Here is a 19,950-nt window from a genome sequence, read left to right on the forward strand (position 1 = left end):
CACCAGTAGAAGTCAAGGACAAAACTAAAGATGAAGGAAAGACTGGAGTCAAAATCTAAAACCAAGAGCATAAATATATCCAAAACTAAAGCCAGACTGGAGAAGAGGACAAAAGAAAATGTGGAAGCCATAATCCAAGACCAAAAGCTGAGATATGTCTCAAACTGAAAGCAAAGACAAGTCTAGAGAAGAGGTTGGAGCCACCATCTAAGACCAAGAGTATAAATACATCTAGAACTAAAGCCCATACCAAGCTGGGAGATAAGGCCAAATGAAAGGTTGGAGCCTCCACCCAAAAAGGCTCGTTAAAAGGCTAACACAAGAATGGAAAGAGGCCAAAGGATAGACTGAAACCACTATGCCAAAGAAGAAATACGGTACGTTTAGATGTGAAGGCAAAGATAAGACTTGGCTGAAGAGACCAACCAAAAGAAGAATTGCATCTACAACAAAAGCCAGTGACAAGACTAGAGATGATGACAAAGGAAAGGTTGGAGCCACCATCCAAAACCAAACGCAGGAATACATCGTGTGCAGAATTATTAGGCAAGTTGTATTTTAGCGAATTTTTTTATTATTGATCAACTACAATGTTCTCAATCACCCAAAAGACTCATAAATGTCAGCGCTTAATATTTTTGGCAGTTGGAGGGGTTTTTAGATTTCACTTCTTAGGAGGATCTGTTTGTGCAGGTGACTATTACTGTGCAGAATTATTAGGCAACTTAATAAAAACCAAATATATTCCCATCTCACTTGTTTATTGTCACCAGGTAACCAATATAACTGCACAAAATGTAGAAATAAACATTTCTGACATGCAAAAACAAAACCCCAAAAAATTAGTGCCCAATATCGCCCCTTTTCTTTCTGATGACCCTCAGCAGCCGACCATCCATAGATTCTGTCATTGCTTGATCTGTTTACGATCCACATTGCGTGCAGCAGCCACCACAGCCTCCAGCCACCGCAGCCTCCAGCCACCACAGCCTCCAGACACCACAGCCTCCAGACACCGCAGCCTCCAGACACCGCAGCCTCCAGACACCGCAGCCTCCAGACACCGCAGCCTCCAGACACCGCAGCCTCCAGACACCGCAGCCTCCAGACACCGCAGCCTCCAGACACTGCTCCCAGAGGTGGACTGTTTTCCCTCCCTGTAGATCTCACATTTTATGAGGGACCACAGGTTCTCTATGGGGTTCAGATCAGGGGAACAAGGGGGCCATGTCATTATTTTTTCATCTTTTAGACCTTTACTGGCCAGCCACGCTGTGGAGTAGTTGGATGCATGTGATGGAGCATTGTCTTGCATGAAAATCATGTTTTTCTTGAACGATAGCGACTTCTTCCTGCAGCACTGCTTGAAGAAGTTGTCTTCCAGAAACTGGCAGTAGGTCTGGGAGTTGAGCTTCCTCCATCCTCAACCTGAAAAGCTCCCACAAGTTGATCTTCGATGATCCCAGCTCATACCAGTGCCCACCTCCACCTTGCTGGCGTCTGAGTCGGAGTGGAGCTGCCCTTTACTGATCCAGCCTCGGGCCCATCCATCTGCCCATCAAGAGTCACTCTCATTTCATCAGTCCATAAAACCTTTCAAAAATCAGTCTTCAGATATTTCTTGGCCCAGTCTTGAGGTTTTATCTTATGTCTCTTGTTCAGAGGTGGTGGTTTTCGGCCTTCCTTACCTCGGTCATGTCCCTGAGTATGGCACACCTTGTGCTTTTTGATACTCCAGTAACGTTGCAGCTCTGAAATATGGCCAAACTGGTGGCAAATGGCATCTTGGCAGCTTCACACTTGATTTTCCTCAATTCATGGGCAGTTATTTTGCGCCTTTTTTTGCCCAGCACGCTTCTTGCGACCCTGTTGGCTATTTGCCATGAAATGCTTGATTGTTCGGTGATCACGCTTCAAAAGTTTGGCAATTCCAAGACTGCTGCATCCCTCTGCAAGACATCGCACAATTTTGGACTTTTCAGAGCCTGTCAAATCTCTCTTCTGACCAATTATGCCAAAGGAAAGGAAGTTGCCTAATAATTAAGCCCCCCTTATATAGGGTGTTGTGTCATTACACCGCACCCCTCCTCATTACAGAGAGGCACATCACCTGATTTACTTCATTGGTAATTGGCTCTCAGCCTATACAGCTCGGAGTAGGACGACATGTATAACAAGTATCATGTGATCACAAAACTCATCTGCCTAATAATTAAGCACCCCTTATATAGGGTGTTGATGTCATTACACCGCACCCCTCCTCATTACAGAGAGGCACATCACCTGATTTACTTCATTGGTAATTGGCTCTCAGCCTATACAGCTCGGAGTAGGGCAACATGTATAACAAGTATCATGTGAGCAAAATACTCATCTGCCTAATAATTCTGCACGCAGTGTACGTCTTCAAGTCAATAAGTAAAAGCAAAGACAAAACTGGAGAAGAAGCCAAAATAAAGACAGGAACCACCTTTGAAGTCCAAGAGCAGAAATACACCTAGACCTAAAGCCAATAATAAGAATGGACAAGGCCAAAAGAATGTCTGGAGACAACATCTATAGCCAAGGACAAAAATATATTTACAACTCAATGCAAAGACGCAAGGCCAAAGGAAAGGCTGGAGCAACAATCTGAGGGCAGAAATAGTTCAGAATGTATGCCAATGTCAAGACTGAAGATGAGGCCAAACGAAAGGCTGGAGAATTCACACAAGAGCAGAAATACATCTATGCCTAAATGACTAGACTTCAGATAAGACTGAAGGAGAGGTTGGAGCCATCATTTAAAACTTAGAGCAAACAAACATCTAGACCAAAAGCCTATGACAAGACTGAAGTAGAGGCCAAAAGAAAGTCTAGACTCGAGACACCATTCAAAACTAAGAACAGAAATATGTTTAAAACTGAAGGCAAAGACAAGACACAAGGCCAAAGAAGAAGCTAAAGCCGCCATCCAAGAGCAGAAACATATCTAGAACAAATGCCAAAGACAGAGCTCAGAATAAGGGCAAATGAAAGATTGGAGCCACCATCCAAGGACGAGAGCAAACATATGTCTAGAATTAAAGCCACCAAGAAGACTGGATACAACAGCAAAAGAAAGGATGGAGCCACCTCTGAAAAGTAGAAATACGCCTAGAACTACCGTTAATGACGAGACTGGACAAGAGGTAGGAACCACCATCTAAGACCAAGAATATAAATATATCAATAACTACTGTCAATGACGAGACTGGAAAAGAGGTTGGAGCCACCATCAAAGACCATGAGAAAAAATACATCAAGGACTACCATCAACGACGAGACTGTAGAAGAGGTGGGAGCCACCATCCAAGAGTATTAATACATCTGACGAGACTGGAAAAGAGGTTGGAGCCACCATCTAAGACCATGAGTATAAATACATCAAGGACTACCATCAACTACGAGACTGTAGAAGAGGTGGGAGCCACCATCCAAGAGTATTAATACATTTGACGAGACTGGAATAGAGGTTGGAGCCACCATCTAAGACCATGAGTATAAATACATCAAGAACTACCATCAACGACGAGATTGCAGAAGAGGTTGGAGCCTCCTTCTAAGACCAAGAGTATTAATACATCTAGAACTACCGTCAATGACGAGACTGGACAAGAGTCCAAACAAACAAGCCTGGATCCACGTTCAAAAGCAGAAGAACCAAATTGTAGTAGAGTCAAGAAGAAACAATATTTCCAAGAAGTTAGACATTATGTTCAAGAAACATTGGGGATCTACTAAGACCAAGTGTAGAAGGATGGAAGAACTAAGTATGAAGATAAGACCCAAGAATCAAGAACAATAAGAAGATAAGAGCCATCAACATCTACTAAAGGACAAGAGCATTATCAATTGGATTTCACCTACGAAAACCTACGACCAATCTCATCTGCATAAAGATGTCCCACAGTCCTCCCGCACCTTGTGTCATCAAGAATTTAATAATTTGTTTTAGGTTTTTGTTTACAAAATTTGACCTGATCACTTAAAAACTCATCAACCTGGACAATTGTGAGAAGACCTCTGCTAATCCCCTTGTTCTCGGAGCCTCTGGTGATGAGGTGGGGGTTGAGGAAGGAATATCCGAGTGTCTACTTACGTTTTAACATAAGGATCTGAAAATCCATTGACGTCCATAGCAGCGAGATGAGCACAACGCATGATGCCAACGACGAGCCCCCCGCGTTCAGTGCTGAATGTTAGCGACAAAAGGATCCGCCCTCGTTCCTCTAGTTCCCACTCCTGACAGCGCTCCAGCTGAGGACACAGGGAAGGGGCACAAATTCGTTTTCCGTATTAGAACCTCAGATTATGGGATCATTACGCTAGAACTGGCGCAAGTATAAAGTAAATATGTCATGCAAAAACAGAGCCCCTATTGTCCACAGGTTGTGCCTGGTATTGCAGCTCATTGGAGCAGTGCAGCAGTACATGCGGTGGGTGAGGTGGTGATTGTCTCCCCCTCCACAGCCCTTTGTATATTTCCTCGATGCTTTATGAATTGGTTTCGAGCAGAGACACAGATATAACTCAGCGTGAGAGTTCAGGGACGTCCGCAGACGCTGTCATTGTGCATCTCTCTGCTGCGCGCTGAATCTGTTCCCAACCCCCGCAGGTGCTGAGCGAAAAAACGGTATGGAAAGCAGAAGAAAGGGAGATGTGGGGGAGAAAAACGACGGAAACAGGGAGGGGGCACAGGATAGAAGAGAATGCCGGAGAGGAGACAGGTAGAACAAGTGAGAACAAGGAGAAAAACAGGGGAAAAGGGCGATATCTGCAATACAATACATCGCCACCAGAGGCAGCGCTGAGCACACAGAAGAGGGGCCTGTGTATAATACAGGACACCTCCACCAGGGGCAGCGCTGAGCACACAGAGGAGGGGCTGTGTATAATACAGGACACCTCCACCAGGGGCAGCGCTGAGCACACAGAGGAGGGGGCTGTGTATAATACAGGACACCCCCACCAGGGGCAGCGCTGAACACACAGAGGAGGGGCTGTGTATAATACAGGACACCTCCACCAGGGGCAGCACTGAGCACACAGAGGAGGGGCTGTGTATAATACAGGACACCTCCACCAGGGGCAGCGCTGAGCACACAGAGGAGGGGGCTGTGTATAATACAGGACACCTCCACCAGGGGCAGCGCTGAGCACACAGAGGAGGGGGCTGTGTATAATACAGGACACCCCCACCAGGGGCAGCGCTGAACACACAGAGGAGGGGCTGTGTATAATACAGGACACCTCCACCAGGGGCAGCACTGAGCACACAGAGGAGGGGGCTGTGTATAATACAGGACACCTCCACCAGGGGCAGCACTGAGCACACAGAGGAGGGGGCTGTGTATAATACAGGACACCTCCACCAGGGGCAGCGCTGAGCACACAGAGGAGGGGGCTGTGTATAATACAGGACACCCCCACCAGGGGCAGCGCTGAACACACAGAGGAGGGGCTGTGTATAATACAGGACACCTCCACCAGGGGCAGCACTGAGCACACAGAGGAGGGGCTGTGTATAATACAGGACACCTCCACCAGGGGCAGCGCTGAGCACACAAAGGAGGGGCTGTGTATAATACAGGACACCCCCACCAGGGGCAGCACTGAGCACACAGAGGAGGGGGCTGTGTATAATACAGGACACCTCCACCAGGGGCAGCGCTGAGCACACAGAGGAGGGGCTGTGTATAATACAGGACACCTCCACCAGGGGCAGCGCTGAGCACACAGAGGAGGGGGCTGTGTATAATACAGGACACCTCCACCAGGGGCAGCGCTGAGCACACAGAGGAGGGGCCTGTGTATAATACAGGACACCTCCACCAGGGGCAGCACTGAGCACACAGAGGAGGGGCTGTGTATAATACAGGACACCTCCACCAGGGGCAGCGCTGAGCACACAGAGGAGGGGGCTGTGTATAATACAGGACACCTCCACCAGGGGCAGTGCTGAGCACACAGAGGAGGGGCTGTGTATAATACAGGACACCCCCACCAGGGGCAGCGCTGAGCACACAAAGGAGAAGGCGCTGTGTATAATACAGGACACCTCCACCAGGGGCAGCGCTGAGCACACAGAGGAGGGGCTGTGTATAATACAGGACACCCCCACCAGGGGCAGCGCTGAGCACACAGAGGAGGGGCTGTGTATAATACAGGGCACCTCCACCAGGGGCAGCGCTGAGCACACAGAGGAGGGGCCTGTGTATAATACAGGACACCTCCACCAGGGGCAGCGCTGAGCACACAGAGGAGGGGGCTGTGTATAATACAGGACACCTCCACCAGGGGCAGCGCTGAGCACACAGAGGAGGGGCTGTGTATAATACAGGACACCCCCACCAGGGGCAGCGCTGAGCACACAGAGGAGGGGCTGTGTATAATACAGGACACCTCCACCAGGGGCAGCGCTGAGCACACAGAGGAGGGGGCTGTGTATAATACAGGACACCTCCACCAGGGGCAGCACTGAGCACACAGAGGAGGGGCTGTGTATAATACAGGACACCTCCACCAGGGGCAGCACTGAGCACAGAGGAGAAGGCGCTGTGTATAATACAGGACACCTCCACCAGGGGCAGCGCTGAGCACACAGAAGAGGGGCCTGTGTATAATACAGGACACCTCCACCAGGGGCAGCGCTGAGCACACAGAGGAGGGGGCTGTGCATAATACAGGACACCCCCACCAGGGGCAGCGCTGAGCACACAGAGGAGGAGGCTGTGTATAATACAGGACACCTCCACCAGGGGCAGCACTGAGCACACAGAGGAGGGGGCTGTGTATAATACAGGACACCTCCACCAGGGGCAGCACTGAGCACACAGAGGAGGGGGCTGTGTATAATACAGGACACCTCCACCAGGGGCAGCGCTGAGCACACAAAGGAGGGGCTGTGTATAATACAGGACACCCCCACCAGGGGCAGCACTGAGCACACAGAGGAGGGGGCTGTGTATAATACAGGACACCTCCACCAGGGGCAGCGCTGAGCACACAGAGGAGGGGCTGTGTATAATACAGGACACCTCCACCAGGGGCAGCGCTGAGCACAGAGAGGAGGGGGCTGTGTATAATACAGGACACCCCCACCAGGGGCAGCGCTGAGCACACAGAGGAGAAGGCTGTGTATAATACAGGACACCTCCACCAGGGGCAGCGCTGAGCACACAGAGGAGGGGCTGTGTATAATACAGGACACCTCCACCAGGGGCAGCGCTGAGCACAGAGAGGAGGGGGCTGTGTATAATACAGGACACCCCCACCAGGGGCAGCACTGAGCACACAGAGGAGGGGGCTGTGTATAATACAGGACACCTCCACCAGGGGCAGCGCTGAGCACACAGAGGAGGGGCCTGTGTATAATACAGGACACCTCCACCAGGGGCAGCGCTGAGCACACAGAGGAGGGGCTGTGTATAATACAGGACACCTCCACCAGGGGCAGCGCTGAGCACACAGAGGAGGGGGCTGTGTATAATACAGGACACCTCCACCAGGGGCAGTGCTGAGCACACAGAGGAGGGGCTGTGTATAATACAGGACACCCCCACCAGGGGCAGCGCTGAGCACACAAAGGAGAAGGCGCTGTGTATAATACAGGACACCTCCACCAGGGGCAGCGCTGAGCACACAGAGGAGGGGCTGTGTATAATACAGGACACCCCCACCAGGGGCAGCGCTGAGCACACAGAGGAGGGGCTGTGTATAATACAGGACACCTCCACCAGGGGCAGCGCTGAGCACACAGAGGAGGGGCTGTGTATAATACAGGGCACCTCCACCAGGGGCAGCGCTGAGCACACAGAGGAGGGGCCTGTGTATAATACAGGACACCTCCACCAGGGGCAGCGCTGAGCACACAGAGGAGGGGGCTGTGTATAATACAGGACACCTCCACCAGGGGCAGCGCTGAGCACACAGAGGAGGGGCTGTGTATAATACAGGACACCTCCACCAGGGGCAGCACTGAGCACACAGAGGAGGGGCTGTGTATAATACAGGACACCTCCACCAGGGGCAGCGCTGAGCACACAGAAGAGGGGCCTGTGTATAATACAGGACACCTCCACCAGGGGCAGCACTGAGCACAGAGGAGAAGGCGCTGTGTATAATACAGGACACCTCCACCAGGGGCAGCGCTGAGCACACAGAGGAGGGGCTGTGTATAATACAGGACACCTCCACCAGGGGCAGCGCTGAGCACACAGAAGAGGGGCCTGTGTATAATACAGGACACCTCCACCAGGGGCAGCGCTGAGCACACAGAGGAGGGGGCTGTGCATAATACAGGACACCTCCACCAGGGGCAGCGCTGAGCACACAGAGGAGGGGCTGTGTATAATACAGGACACCCCCACCAGGGGCAGCGCTGAGCACACAGAAGAGGGGCCTGTGTATAATACAGGACACCCCCACCAGGGGCAGCACTGAGCACACAGAGGAGGGGGCTGTGTATAATACAGGACACCTCCACCAGGGGCAGCGCTGAGCACACAGAGGAGAAGGCGCTGTGTATAATACAGGACACCTCCACCAGAGGCAGCGCTGAGCACACAGAGGAGAAGGCGCTGTGTATAATACAGGACACCTCCACCAGAGGCAGCACTGAGCACACAGGGGAGGGGTCTGTGTATAATACAGGACACCTCCACCAGAGGCAGCACTGAGCACACAGGGGAGGGGGCTGTGTATAATACAGGACACCTCCACCAGAGGCAGCACTGAGCACACAGAGGAGGGGCTGTGTATAATACAGGACACCTCCACCAGGGGGCAGCGCTGAGCACACAGAGGAGGAGGCTGTGTATAATACAGGACACCTCCACCAGGGGCAGCGCTGAGCACACAGAGGAGGGGGCTGTGTATAATACAGGACACCTCCACCAGGGGCAGCGCTGAGCACACAGAGGAGGGGCTGTGTATAATACAGGACACCTCCACCAGGGGCAGTGCTGAGCACACAGAGGAGGGGCTGTGTATAATACAGGACACCCCCACCAGGGGCAGCACTGAGCACACGGAGGAGGGGCTGTGTATAATACAGGACACCTCCACCAGGGGCAGCGCTGAGCACACAGAGGAGGGGCTGTGTATAATACAGGACACCTCCACCAGAGGCAACGCTGAGCACACAGAGGAGGGGGCTGTGTATAATACAGGACACCTCCACCAGGGGCAGCGCTGAGCACACAGAAGAGGGGCCTGTGTATAATACAGGACACCTCCACCAGGGGCAGCGCTGAGCACACAGAGGAGGGGCTGTGTATAATACAGGACACATCCACCAGGGGCAGCACTGAGCACACAGAGGAGGGGGCTGTGTATAATACAGGACACCTCCACCAGAGGCAGCACTGAGCACACAGGGGAGGGGCCTGTGTATAATACAGGACACCTCCACCAGGGGCAGCGCTGAGCACAGAGGAGAAGGCTGTGTATAATACAGGACACCTCCACCAGAGGCAGCACTGAGCACACAGAGGAGGGGGCTGTGTATAATACAGAACACCTCCAACAGGGGCAGTGCTGAGCACACAGAGGAGGGGGCTGTGTATAATACAGGACACCCCCACCAGGGGCAGCGCTGAGCACACAGAGGAGGGGGCTGTGTATAATACAGGACACCTCCACCAGGGGCAGCGCTGAGCACACAGAGGAGGGGGCTGTGTATAATACAGGACACCTCCACCAGGGGCAGCGCTGAGCACACAGAGGAGGGGCTGTGTATAATACAGGACACCTCCACCAGGGGCAGCGCTGAGCACACAGAGGAGGAGGCTGTGTATAATACAGGACACCTCCACCAGGGGCAGCGCTGAGCACACAGAGGAGGGGCTGTGTATAATACAGGACACCTCCACCAGGGGCAGCACTGAGCACACAGAGGAGGGGCTGTGTATAATACAGGACACCTCCACCAGGGGCAGCGCTGAGCACACAGAGGAGGGGCTGTGTATAATACAGGACACCTCCACCAGGGGCAGCACTGAGCACACAGAGGAGGGGCTGTGTATAATACAGGACACCTCCACCAGGGACAGCACTGAGCACACAGAGGAGGGGGCTGTGTATAATACAGGACACCTCCACCAGGGGCAGCGCTGAGCACACAGAGGAGGGGCTGTGTATAATACAGGACACCTCCACCAGGGGCAGCGCTGAGCACACAGAGGAGGGGGCTGTGTATAATACAGGACACCTCCACCAGGGGCAGCGCTGAGCACACAGAGGAGGGGCTGTGTATAATACAGGACACCTCCACCAGGGGCAGCGCTGAGCACACAGAGGAGGGGCTGTGTATAATACAGGACACCCCCACCAGGGGCAGCGCTGAGCACACAGAGGAGGGGGCTGTGTATAATGGGACCCTCTATTATACTGAAGCTCCTGCAGCAGAATACAGAATATTTTGGAGGATTAAAGCACTGTCGTTCCTGTTAGTAACGCTAATTCTATTATAGAATAGATTTACTTTGTGACTGGAAGGACCTGTGCTGATGTCATAACCATGTGACCAGAAGGGGCGGGTCCTCATCCAACAGGAAAATGTTGCTTCCTGGTATCAGCTATGTTGGCTGAGGCCCCGCCCCTTCTGGTCACATGGTTATGACATCGGCACAGATCCTTCTAGTCACAAAGTAAATTGATTCTAGAGAATTAGCATTAATAACAGGGGGAGGGGATAAGTATATATACCCCCCAGCTATCAGCTGATCGGCAGCTGCTGACAATCAAAAAGCTGCTCCTTTTACAAACTTTACTTGCTTGTATTTCAAAACCTATACATTCGAGCTGACCACTACAGGTATATATAGAATCCGCCTGATAGTGCCAGTATAGCACTATACAGTGCCTACAAGTAGTATTCAACCCCCTGCAGATTTAGCAGGGTTACACATTCGGAATAACTTGGCATTGTGACATTTGGACTCTGTAGATCAGCCTGGAAGTGTGAAATGCAGCAAGAATGTTATTTCTTTTTTTTTTTTTTTTTTTTTAAATTGTGAAAAGTTTATTCAGAGGGTCACTTATTATTCAACCCCTCAAACCACAAGAATTCTGTTTGGTTCCCCTAAAGTATTAAGAAGTATTTCAGGCACAAAGAACAATGAGCTTCACATGTTTGGACTAATTATCTCTTTTTCCAGCCTTTTCTGACTAATTAAGACCCTCCCCAAACTTGTGAACAGCACTCATACTTGGTCAACATGGGAAAGACAAAGGAGCATTCCAAGGCCATCAGAGACAACATCGTGGAGGGTCACAAGGCTGGCAAGGGGTACAAAACCCTTTCCAAGGAGTTGGGCCTACCTGTCTCCACTGTTGGGAGCATCATCCGGAAGTGGAAGGCTTATGGAACTACTGTTAGCCTTCCACGGCCTGGACAGCCTTTGAAAGTTTCCACCCGTGCCGAGGCCAGGCTTGTCCGAAGAGTCAAGGCTAACCCAAGGACAACAAGGAAGGAGCTCCGGGAAGATCTCATGGCAGTGGGGACATTGGTTTCAGTCAATACCATAACTAACGTACTCCACCGCAATGGTCTCCGTTCCAGACGAGCCCGTAAGGTACCTTTACTTTCAAAGCGTCATGTCAAGGCTCGTCTACAGTTTGCTCATGATCACTTGGAGGACTCTGAGACAGACTGGTTCAAGGTTCTCTGGTCTGATGAGACCAAGATCGAGATCTTTGCTGCCAACCACACACGTGACGTTTGGAGACTAGATGGCACTGCATACGACCCCAAGAATACCATCCCTACAGTCAAGCATGGTGGTGGCAGCATCATGCTGTGGGGCTGTTTCTCAGCCAAGGGGCCTGGCCATCTGGTCCGCATCCATGGGAAGATGGATAGCACGGCCTACCTGGAGATTTTGGCCAAGAACCTCCGCTCCTCCATCAAGGATCTTAAGATAGGTCGTCATTTCATCTTCCAACAAGACAACGACCCAAAGCACACAGCCAAGAAAACCAAGGCCTGGTTCAAGAGGGAAAAAATCAAGGTGTTGCAGTGGCCTAGTCAGTCTCCTGACCTTAACCCAATTGAAAACTTGTGGAAGGAGCTCAAGATTAAAGTCCACATGAGACACCCAAAGAACCTAGATAACTTGGAGAAGATCTGCATGGAGGAGTGGGCCAAGATAACTCCAGAGACCTGTGCCGGCCTGATCAGGTCTTATAAAAGACGATTATTAGCTGTAATTGCAAACAAGGGTTATTCCACAAAATATTAAACCTAGGGGTTGAATAATAATTGACCCACACTTTTATGTTGAAAATTTATTAAAATTTAACAGAGCAACATAACTTGTTGGTTTGTAAGATTTATGCATCTGTTAATAAATCCTGCTCTTGTTTGAAGTTTGCATCTTATCAAACCTGCTAAATCTGCAGGGGGTTGAAGACTACTTGTAGGCACTGTATGTATAGACTCAGCCTGATAGTGCCAGTATAGCACTGTATGTATAGAATCAGTCTGATGGCGCCAGTATAGCACTGTATGTATAGAATCAGCCTGATAGCGCCAGTATAGCGCTGTATGTATAGAATCAGCCTGATAGTGCCAGTATAGCACTGTATGTATAGAATCAGCCTGATATCGCCAGTATAGCGCTGTATGTATAGAATCAGCCTGATAGTGCCAGTATAGCGCTGTATGTATAGAATCAACCTGATAGTGCCAGTATAGCGCTGTATGTATAGAATCAGCCTCATAGTGCCAGTATAGCACTGTATGTATAGACTCAGCCTGATAGTGCCAGTATAGCGCTGTATGTATAGACTCAGCCTGATAGTGCCAGTATAGCACTGTATGTATAGAATCAGTCTGATGGCGCCAGTATAGCACTGTATGTATAGAATCAGCCTGATAGCGCCAGTATAGCGCTGTATGTATAGAATCAGCCTGATAGTGCCAGTATAGCGCTGTATGTATAGAATCAGCCTGATAGTGCCAGTATAGCGCTGTATGTATAGAATCAACCTGATAGTGCCAGTATAGCGCTGTATGTATAGACTCAGCCTGATAGTGCCAGTATAGCACTGTATGTATAGAATCAGTCTGATGGCACCAGTATAGCACTGTATGTATAGAATCAGCCTGATAGTGCCAGTATAGCGCTGTATGTATAGAATCAACCTGATAGTGCCAGTATAGCGCTGTATGTATAGAATCAGCCTGATAGTGCCAGTATAGCACTGTATGTATAGACTCAGCCTGATAGTGCCAGTATAGCACTGTATGTATAGACTCAGCCTGATAGTGCCAGTATAGCACTGTATGTATAGAATCAGCCTGATAGTGCCAGTATAGCACTGTATGTATAGAATCAGCCTGATAGTGCCAGTATAGCACTGTATGTATAGACTCAGCCTGATAGTGCCAGTATAGCACTGTATGTATAGAATCAGCCTGATAGCGCCAGTATAGCACTGTATGTATAGAATCAGCCTGATAGTGCCAGTATAGCGCTGTATGTATAGAATCAGTCTGATAGTGCCAGTATAGCACTGTATGTATAGAATCAGCCTGATAGTGCCAGTATAGCACTGTATGTATAGAATCAGCCTGATAGTGCCAGTATAGCACTGTATGTATAGAATCAGCCTGATAGTGCCAGTATAGCACTGTATGTATAGAATCAGCTTGATAGCGCCAGTATAGCACTGTATGTATAGAATCAGCCTGATAGCGCCAGTATAGTACTGTATGTATAGAATCAGCCTGATAGCGCCAGTATAGCACTGTATGTATAGAATCAGCCTGATAGCGCCAGTATAGCACTGTATGTATAGAATCAGCCTGATAGCGCCAGTATAGCGCTGTATGTATAGAATCAGCCTGATAGTGCCAGTATAGCACTGTATGTATAGACTCAGCCTGATAGTGCCAGTATAGCACTGTATGTATAGAATCAGCCTGATAGCGCCAGTATAGCACTGTATGTATAGAATCAGCCTGATAGTGCCAGTATAGCACTGTATGTATAGAATCAGCCTGATAGTGCCAGTATAGCACTGTATGTAGAGAATCAGCCTGATAGTGCCAGTATAGCACTGTATGTATAGAATCAGCCTGATAGTTCCAGTATAGCACTGTATGTATAGAATCAGCCTGATAGCGCCAGTATAGCGCTGTATGTATAGAATCAGCCTGATAGTGCCAGTATAGCACTGTATGTATAGACTCAGCCTGATAGTGCCAGTATAGCACTGTATGTATAGACTCAGCCTGATAGCGCCAGTATAGCACTGTATGTATAGAATCAGCCTGATAGTGCCAGTATAGCACTGTATGTATAGAATCAGCCTGATAGTGCCAGTATAGCACTGTATGTAGAGAATCAGCCTGATAGTGCCAGTATAGCACTGTATGTATAGAATCAGCCTGATAGTGCCAGTATAGCACTGTATGTATAGAATCAGCCTGATAGCGCCAGTATAGCACTGTATGTATAGAATCAGCCTGATAGTGCCAGTATAGCACTGTATGTATAGAATCAGCCTGATAGTGCCTGTATAGCACTGTATGTATAGAATCAGCCTGATAGCGCCAGTATAGCACTGTATGTATAGAATCAGCCTGATAGTGCCAGTATAGCACTGTATGTATAGAATCAGCCTGATAGTGCCAGTATAGCACTGTATGTATAGACTCAGCCTGATAGTGCCAGTATAGCGCTGTATGTATAGAATCAGCCTGATAGTGCCAGTATAGCACTGTATGTATAGAATCAGCCTGATAGCGCCAGTATAGCACTGTATGTATAGAATCAGCCTGATAGTGTCAGTACAGCACTTTATGTATAGAATCAGCCTGATAGTGCCAGTATAGCACTGTATGTATAGAATCAGCCTGATAGTGCCTGTATAGCACTGTATGTATAGAATCAGCCTGATAGCGCCAGTATAGCACTGTATGTATAGAATCAGCCTGATAGTGCCAGTATAGCACTGTATGTATAGAATCAGCCTGATAGTGCCAGTATAGCACTGTATGTATAGACTCAGCCTGATAGTGCCAGTATAGCGCTGTATGTATAGAATCAGCCTGATAGTGCCAGTATAGCACTGTATGTATAGAATCAGCCTGATAGCGCCAGTATAGCACTGTATGTATAGAATCAGCCTGATAGTGTCAGTACAGCACTTTATGTATAGAATCAGCCTGATAGTGCCAGTATAGCACTGTATGTATAGAATCAGCCTGATAGTGCCAGTATAGCACTGTATGTATAGACTCAGCCTGATAGTGCCATTATAGCACTGTATGTATAGACTCAGCCTGATAGTGCCAGTATAGCACTGTATGTATAGAATCAGCCTGATAGTGCCAGTATAGCACTGTATGTATAGACTCAGCCTGATAGTGCCAGTATAGCACTGTATGTATAGAATCAGCCTGATAGTGCCAGTATAGCACTGTATGTATAGAATCAGCCTGATAGTGCCAGTATAGCACTGTATGTATAGAATCAGCCTGATAGTGCCAGTATAGCACTGTATGTATAGAATCAGCCTGATAGTGCCAGTATAGAAATGTATGTATAGAATCAGCCTGATAGTGCCAGTATAGCACTGTATGTATAGACTCAGCCTGATAGTGCCAGTATAGCACTGTATGTATAGAATTAGCCTGATAGTGCCAGTATAGCGCTGTATGTATAGAATCAGCCTGATAGCGCCAGTATAGTGCTGTATGTATAGAATCAGCCTGATAGTGCCAGTATAGCACTGTATGTATAGAATCAGCCTGATAGCGCCAGTATAGCACTGTATGTATAGAATCAGCCTGATAGTGCCAGTATAGCACTGTATGTATAGAATCAGCCTGATAGTGCCAGTATAGCACTGTATATATAGAATCAGCCTGATAGTGCCAGTATAGAAATGTATGTATAGAATCAGCCTGATAGTGCCAGTATAGCGCTGTATGTATAGACTCAGCCTGATAGTGCCAGTATAGCGCTGTATGTATAGAATCAGCCTGATAGTGCCAGTATAGCACTGTATGTATAGAATCAGCCTGATAGCGCCAGTATAGCACTGTATGTATAGAATCAGCCTGATAGTGCCAGTATAGCACTGTATGTATAGAATCAGCCTGATAGTGCCAGTATAGCACTGTATGTATAGAATCAGCCTGATAGCGCCAGTATAGCACTGTATGTATAGAATCAGCCTGATAGTGCCAGTATAGCACTGTATGTATAGAATCAGCCTGATAGTGCCAGTATAGCACTGTATGTATAGAATCAGCCTGATAGCGCCAGTATAGCACTGTATGTATAGAATCAGCCTGATAGTGCCAGTATAGCACTGTATGTATAGAATCAGCCTGATAGTGCCAGTATAGCACTGTATGTATAGAATCAGCCTGATAGTGCCAGTATAGCACTGTATGTATAGAATCAGCCCGATAGTGCCAGTATAGCGCTGTATGTATAGAATCAGCCCGATAGTGCCAGTATAGCACTGTATGTATAGAATCAGCCTGATAGCGCCAGTATAGCACTGTATGTATAGAATCAGCCTGATAGTGCCAGTATAGCACTGTATGTATAGAATCAGCCTGATAGTGCCAGTATAGCACTGTATGTATAGAATCAGCCTGATAGCGCCAGTATAGCACTGTATGTATAGAATCAGCCTGATAGTGCCAGTATAGCACTGTATGTATAGAATCAGCCTGATAGTGCCAGTATAGCACTGTATGTATAGAATCAGCCTGATAGCGCCAGTATAGCACTGTATGTATAGAATCAGCCTGATAGTGCCAGTATAGCACTGTATGTATAGAATCAGCCTGATAGTGCCAGTATAGCACTGTATGTATAGAATCAGCCTGATAGCGCCAGTATAGCACTGTATGTATAGAATCAGCCTGATAGTGCCAGTATAGCACTGTATGTATAGAATCAGCCTGATAGTGCCAGTATAGCACTGTATGTATAGAATCAGCCTGATAGCGCCAGTATAGCACTGTATGTATAGAATCAGCCTGATAGTGCCAGTATAGCACTGTATGTATAGAATCAGCCTGATAGTGCCAGTATAGCACTGTATGTATAGAATCAGCCTGATAGTGCCAGTATAGCACTGTATGTATAGAATCAGCCTGATAGTGCCAGTATAGCACTGTATGTATAGAATCAGCCTGATAGTGCCAGTATAGCACTGTATGTATAGAATCAGCCTGATAGTGCCAGTATAGCACTGTATGTATAGAATCAGCCTGATAGCGCCAGTATAGCACTGTATGTATAGAATCAGCCTGATAGTGCCAGTATAGCACTGTATGTATAGAATCAGCCTGATAGTGCCAGTATAGCACTGTATGTATAGAATCAGCCTGATAGCGCCAGTATAGCACTGTATGTATAGAATCAGCCTGATAGTGCCAGTATAGCACTGTATGTATAGAATCAGCCTGATAGTGCCAGTATAGCACTGTATGTATAGAATCAGCCTGATAGTGCCAGTATAGCACTGTATGTATAGAATCAGCCTGATAGTGCCAGTATAGCACTGTATGTATAGAATCAGCCTGATAGTGCCAGTATAGCACTGTATGTATAGAATCAGCCTGATAGTGCCAGTATAGCACTGTATGTATAGAATCAGCCTGATAGTGCCAGTATAGCACTGTATGTATAGAATCAGCCTGATAGCGCCAGTATAGCACTGTATGTATAGAATCAGCCTGATAGCGCCAGTATAGCGCTGTATGTATAGAATCAGCCTGATAGTGCCAGTATAGCACTGTATGTATAGAATCAGCCTGATAGTGCCAGTATAGCACTGTATGTATAGAATCAGCCCGATAGTGCCAGTATAGCGCTGTATGTATAGAATCAGCCCGATAGTGCCAGTATAGCACTGGCTTTAGGTTATATAGGAAAATCCTGGTGATTGGTGCACTTTAATCACTGATTCAGGTTCTCACCTCTTTCAGGTAACAGGAAATTCCCCGGAGAGCGGCCGACATTGATGAGGGGGAGGCGAGCTGCAGGGGGCGAGAAATACCACAACATGTCACATAGGAGAAGAGGACAGGAGCGGCGGCCATATCTGGTTGTCACATTGCTCCTCACTGTGGAGAAGAGTCTCCCTCAATTGTGTTGTCTCTCTCGTCTCTGCCGTCTCTCTCGTCTCTGCCGTCTCTGCCGTCTCTCTCGTCTGTGCCGTCTATCTCGTCTCTGCCGTCTCTCCCGTCTCTGCCGTCTATCTCGTCTCTGCCGTCTATCCCGTCTCTGCCGTCTCTCCCGTCTCTGCCGTCTATCTCGTCTCTGCCGTCTCTCCCGTCTCTGCCGTCTCTCTCGTCTCTGCCGTCTATCTCGTCTCTGCCGTCTCTCCCGTCTCTGTCGTCTATCTCGTCTCTGCCGTCTCTCCCCTCTCTGCCGTCTCTCCCGTCTCTGCCGTCTATCTCGTCTCTCCCGTCTCTCTCGTCTCTGCCGTCTCTCTCGTCTCTGCCGTCTCTCTCGTCTCTCTCGTCCCTGCCGTCTCTCTCGTCTCTGCCGTCTCTCTCGTCTCTCTCGTCTCTGCCGTCTCTCTCGTCTCTCCCGTCTCTGCCGTCTCTCTCGTCTCTGCCGTCTCTCTCGTCTCTGCCGTCTCTCCCATCTCTGCCGTCTCTCCAGTCTCTGCCGTCTCTCCCGTCTCTGCCGTCTCTCTCGTCTCTGCCGTCTCTCCCGTCTCTGCCGTCTCTCCCGTCTCTCCCGTCTCTGCCGTCTCTGCCGTCTCTGCCGTCTCTGCCGTCTCTCCCGTCTCTCCCGTCTCTCCCGTCTCTGCCGTCTCTGCCGTCTCTGCCGTCTCTCTCGTCTCTGCCGTCTCTCTCGTCTATGCCGTCTCTCCCGTCTCTGCCGTCTCTCTCGTCTCTGCCGTCTCTCTCGTCTCTGCCGTCTCTCCCGTCTCTGCCGTCTCTCCCGTCTCTGCCGTCTCTCCCGTCTCTGCCGTCTCTCTCGTCTCTGCCGTCTCTCTCGTCTCTGCCGTCTCTCCCATCTCTGCCGTCTCTCCCGTCTCTGCCGTCTCTCCCGTCTCTGCCGTCTCTCTCGTCTCTGGCCGTCTCTCCCGTCTCTGCCGTCTCTCCCGTCTCTCCCGTCTCTGCCGTCTCTGCCGTCTCTGCCGTCTCTCCCGTCTCTCCCGTCTCTGCCGTCTCTGCCGTCTCTCCCGTCTCTCCCGTCTCTGCCGTCTCTCCCGTCTCTCCCGTCTCTCCCGTCTCTCCCGTCTCTCCCGTCTCTGCCGTCTCTGCCGTCTCTCTCGTCTCTGCCGTCTCTCTCGTCTATGCCGTCTCTCCCGTCTCTGCCGTCTCTCTCGTCTCTGCCGTCTCTCTCGTCTCTGCCGTCTCTCCCGTCTCTGTCTCTGCCGTCTCTCCCGTCTCTGCCGTCTCTCCCGTCTCTGCCGTCTCTGCCGTCTCTCCCGTCTCTGCCGTCTCTGCCGTCTCTGCCGTCTCTGCCGTCTCTCCCGTCTCTCCCGTCTCTGCCGTCTCTGCCGTCTCTCCCGTCTCTGCCGTCTCTGCCGTCTCTCTCGTCTCTGCCGTCTCTCCCGTCTCTGCCGTCTCTCTCGTCTCTCTCGTCTCTGCCGTCTCTCTCGTCTCTGCCGTCTCTCTCGTCTCTGCCGTCTCTCTCGTCTATGCCGTCTCTCCGTCTATGCCGTCTCTCCCGTCTCTGCCGTCTCTCGTCTCTGCCATCTCTCTCGTCTCTGCCGTCTCTCCCGTCTCTGCCGTCTCTCCCGTCTCTGCCGTCTCTGCCGTCTCTGCCGTCTCTCTCGTCTCTCTCGTCTCTGCCGTCTCTCTCGTCTCTGCCGTCTCTCCCGTCTCTCCCGTCTCTGCCGTCTCTGCCGTCTCTCCCGTCTCTGCCGTCTCTGCCGTCTCTCTCGTCTCTGCCGTCTCTCCCGTCTCTCTCGTCTCTCTCGTCTCTGCCGTCT

The 19,950-nt window shown here is 49.7% G+C and overlaps 1 protein-coding gene across 2 annotated transcripts in view; it reads right to left on the bottom strand.

Moving 5' to 3' along the window:
- DOC2A (double C2 domain alpha) overlaps positions 1-19,950 on the bottom strand; it is a 69,719-nt gene that overhangs the window by 11,513 nt on the left and 38,256 nt on the right. For both annotated transcript variants that reach the window (XM_075318591.1, XM_075318590.1), the window contains exons 7-8: positions 17,975-18,034; positions 4,121-4,278 (exon numbers count right to left, since the gene is read on the bottom strand). In XM_075318591.1, coding sequence (XP_075174706.1) covers positions 4,121-4,278; positions 17,975-18,034 — 218 coding nt within the window. The remainder of the gene's footprint in view (positions 1-4,120; positions 4,279-17,974; positions 18,035-19,950) is intronic.

This window comes from Anomaloglossus baeobatrachus, chromosome 7 (assembly GCF_048569485.1).
Source record: "Anomaloglossus baeobatrachus isolate aAnoBae1 chromosome 7, aAnoBae1.hap1, whole genome shotgun sequence".
In the NCBI taxonomy this organism is placed as follows: Eukaryota; Metazoa; Chordata; class Amphibia; order Anura; family Aromobatidae; genus Anomaloglossus; species Anomaloglossus baeobatrachus.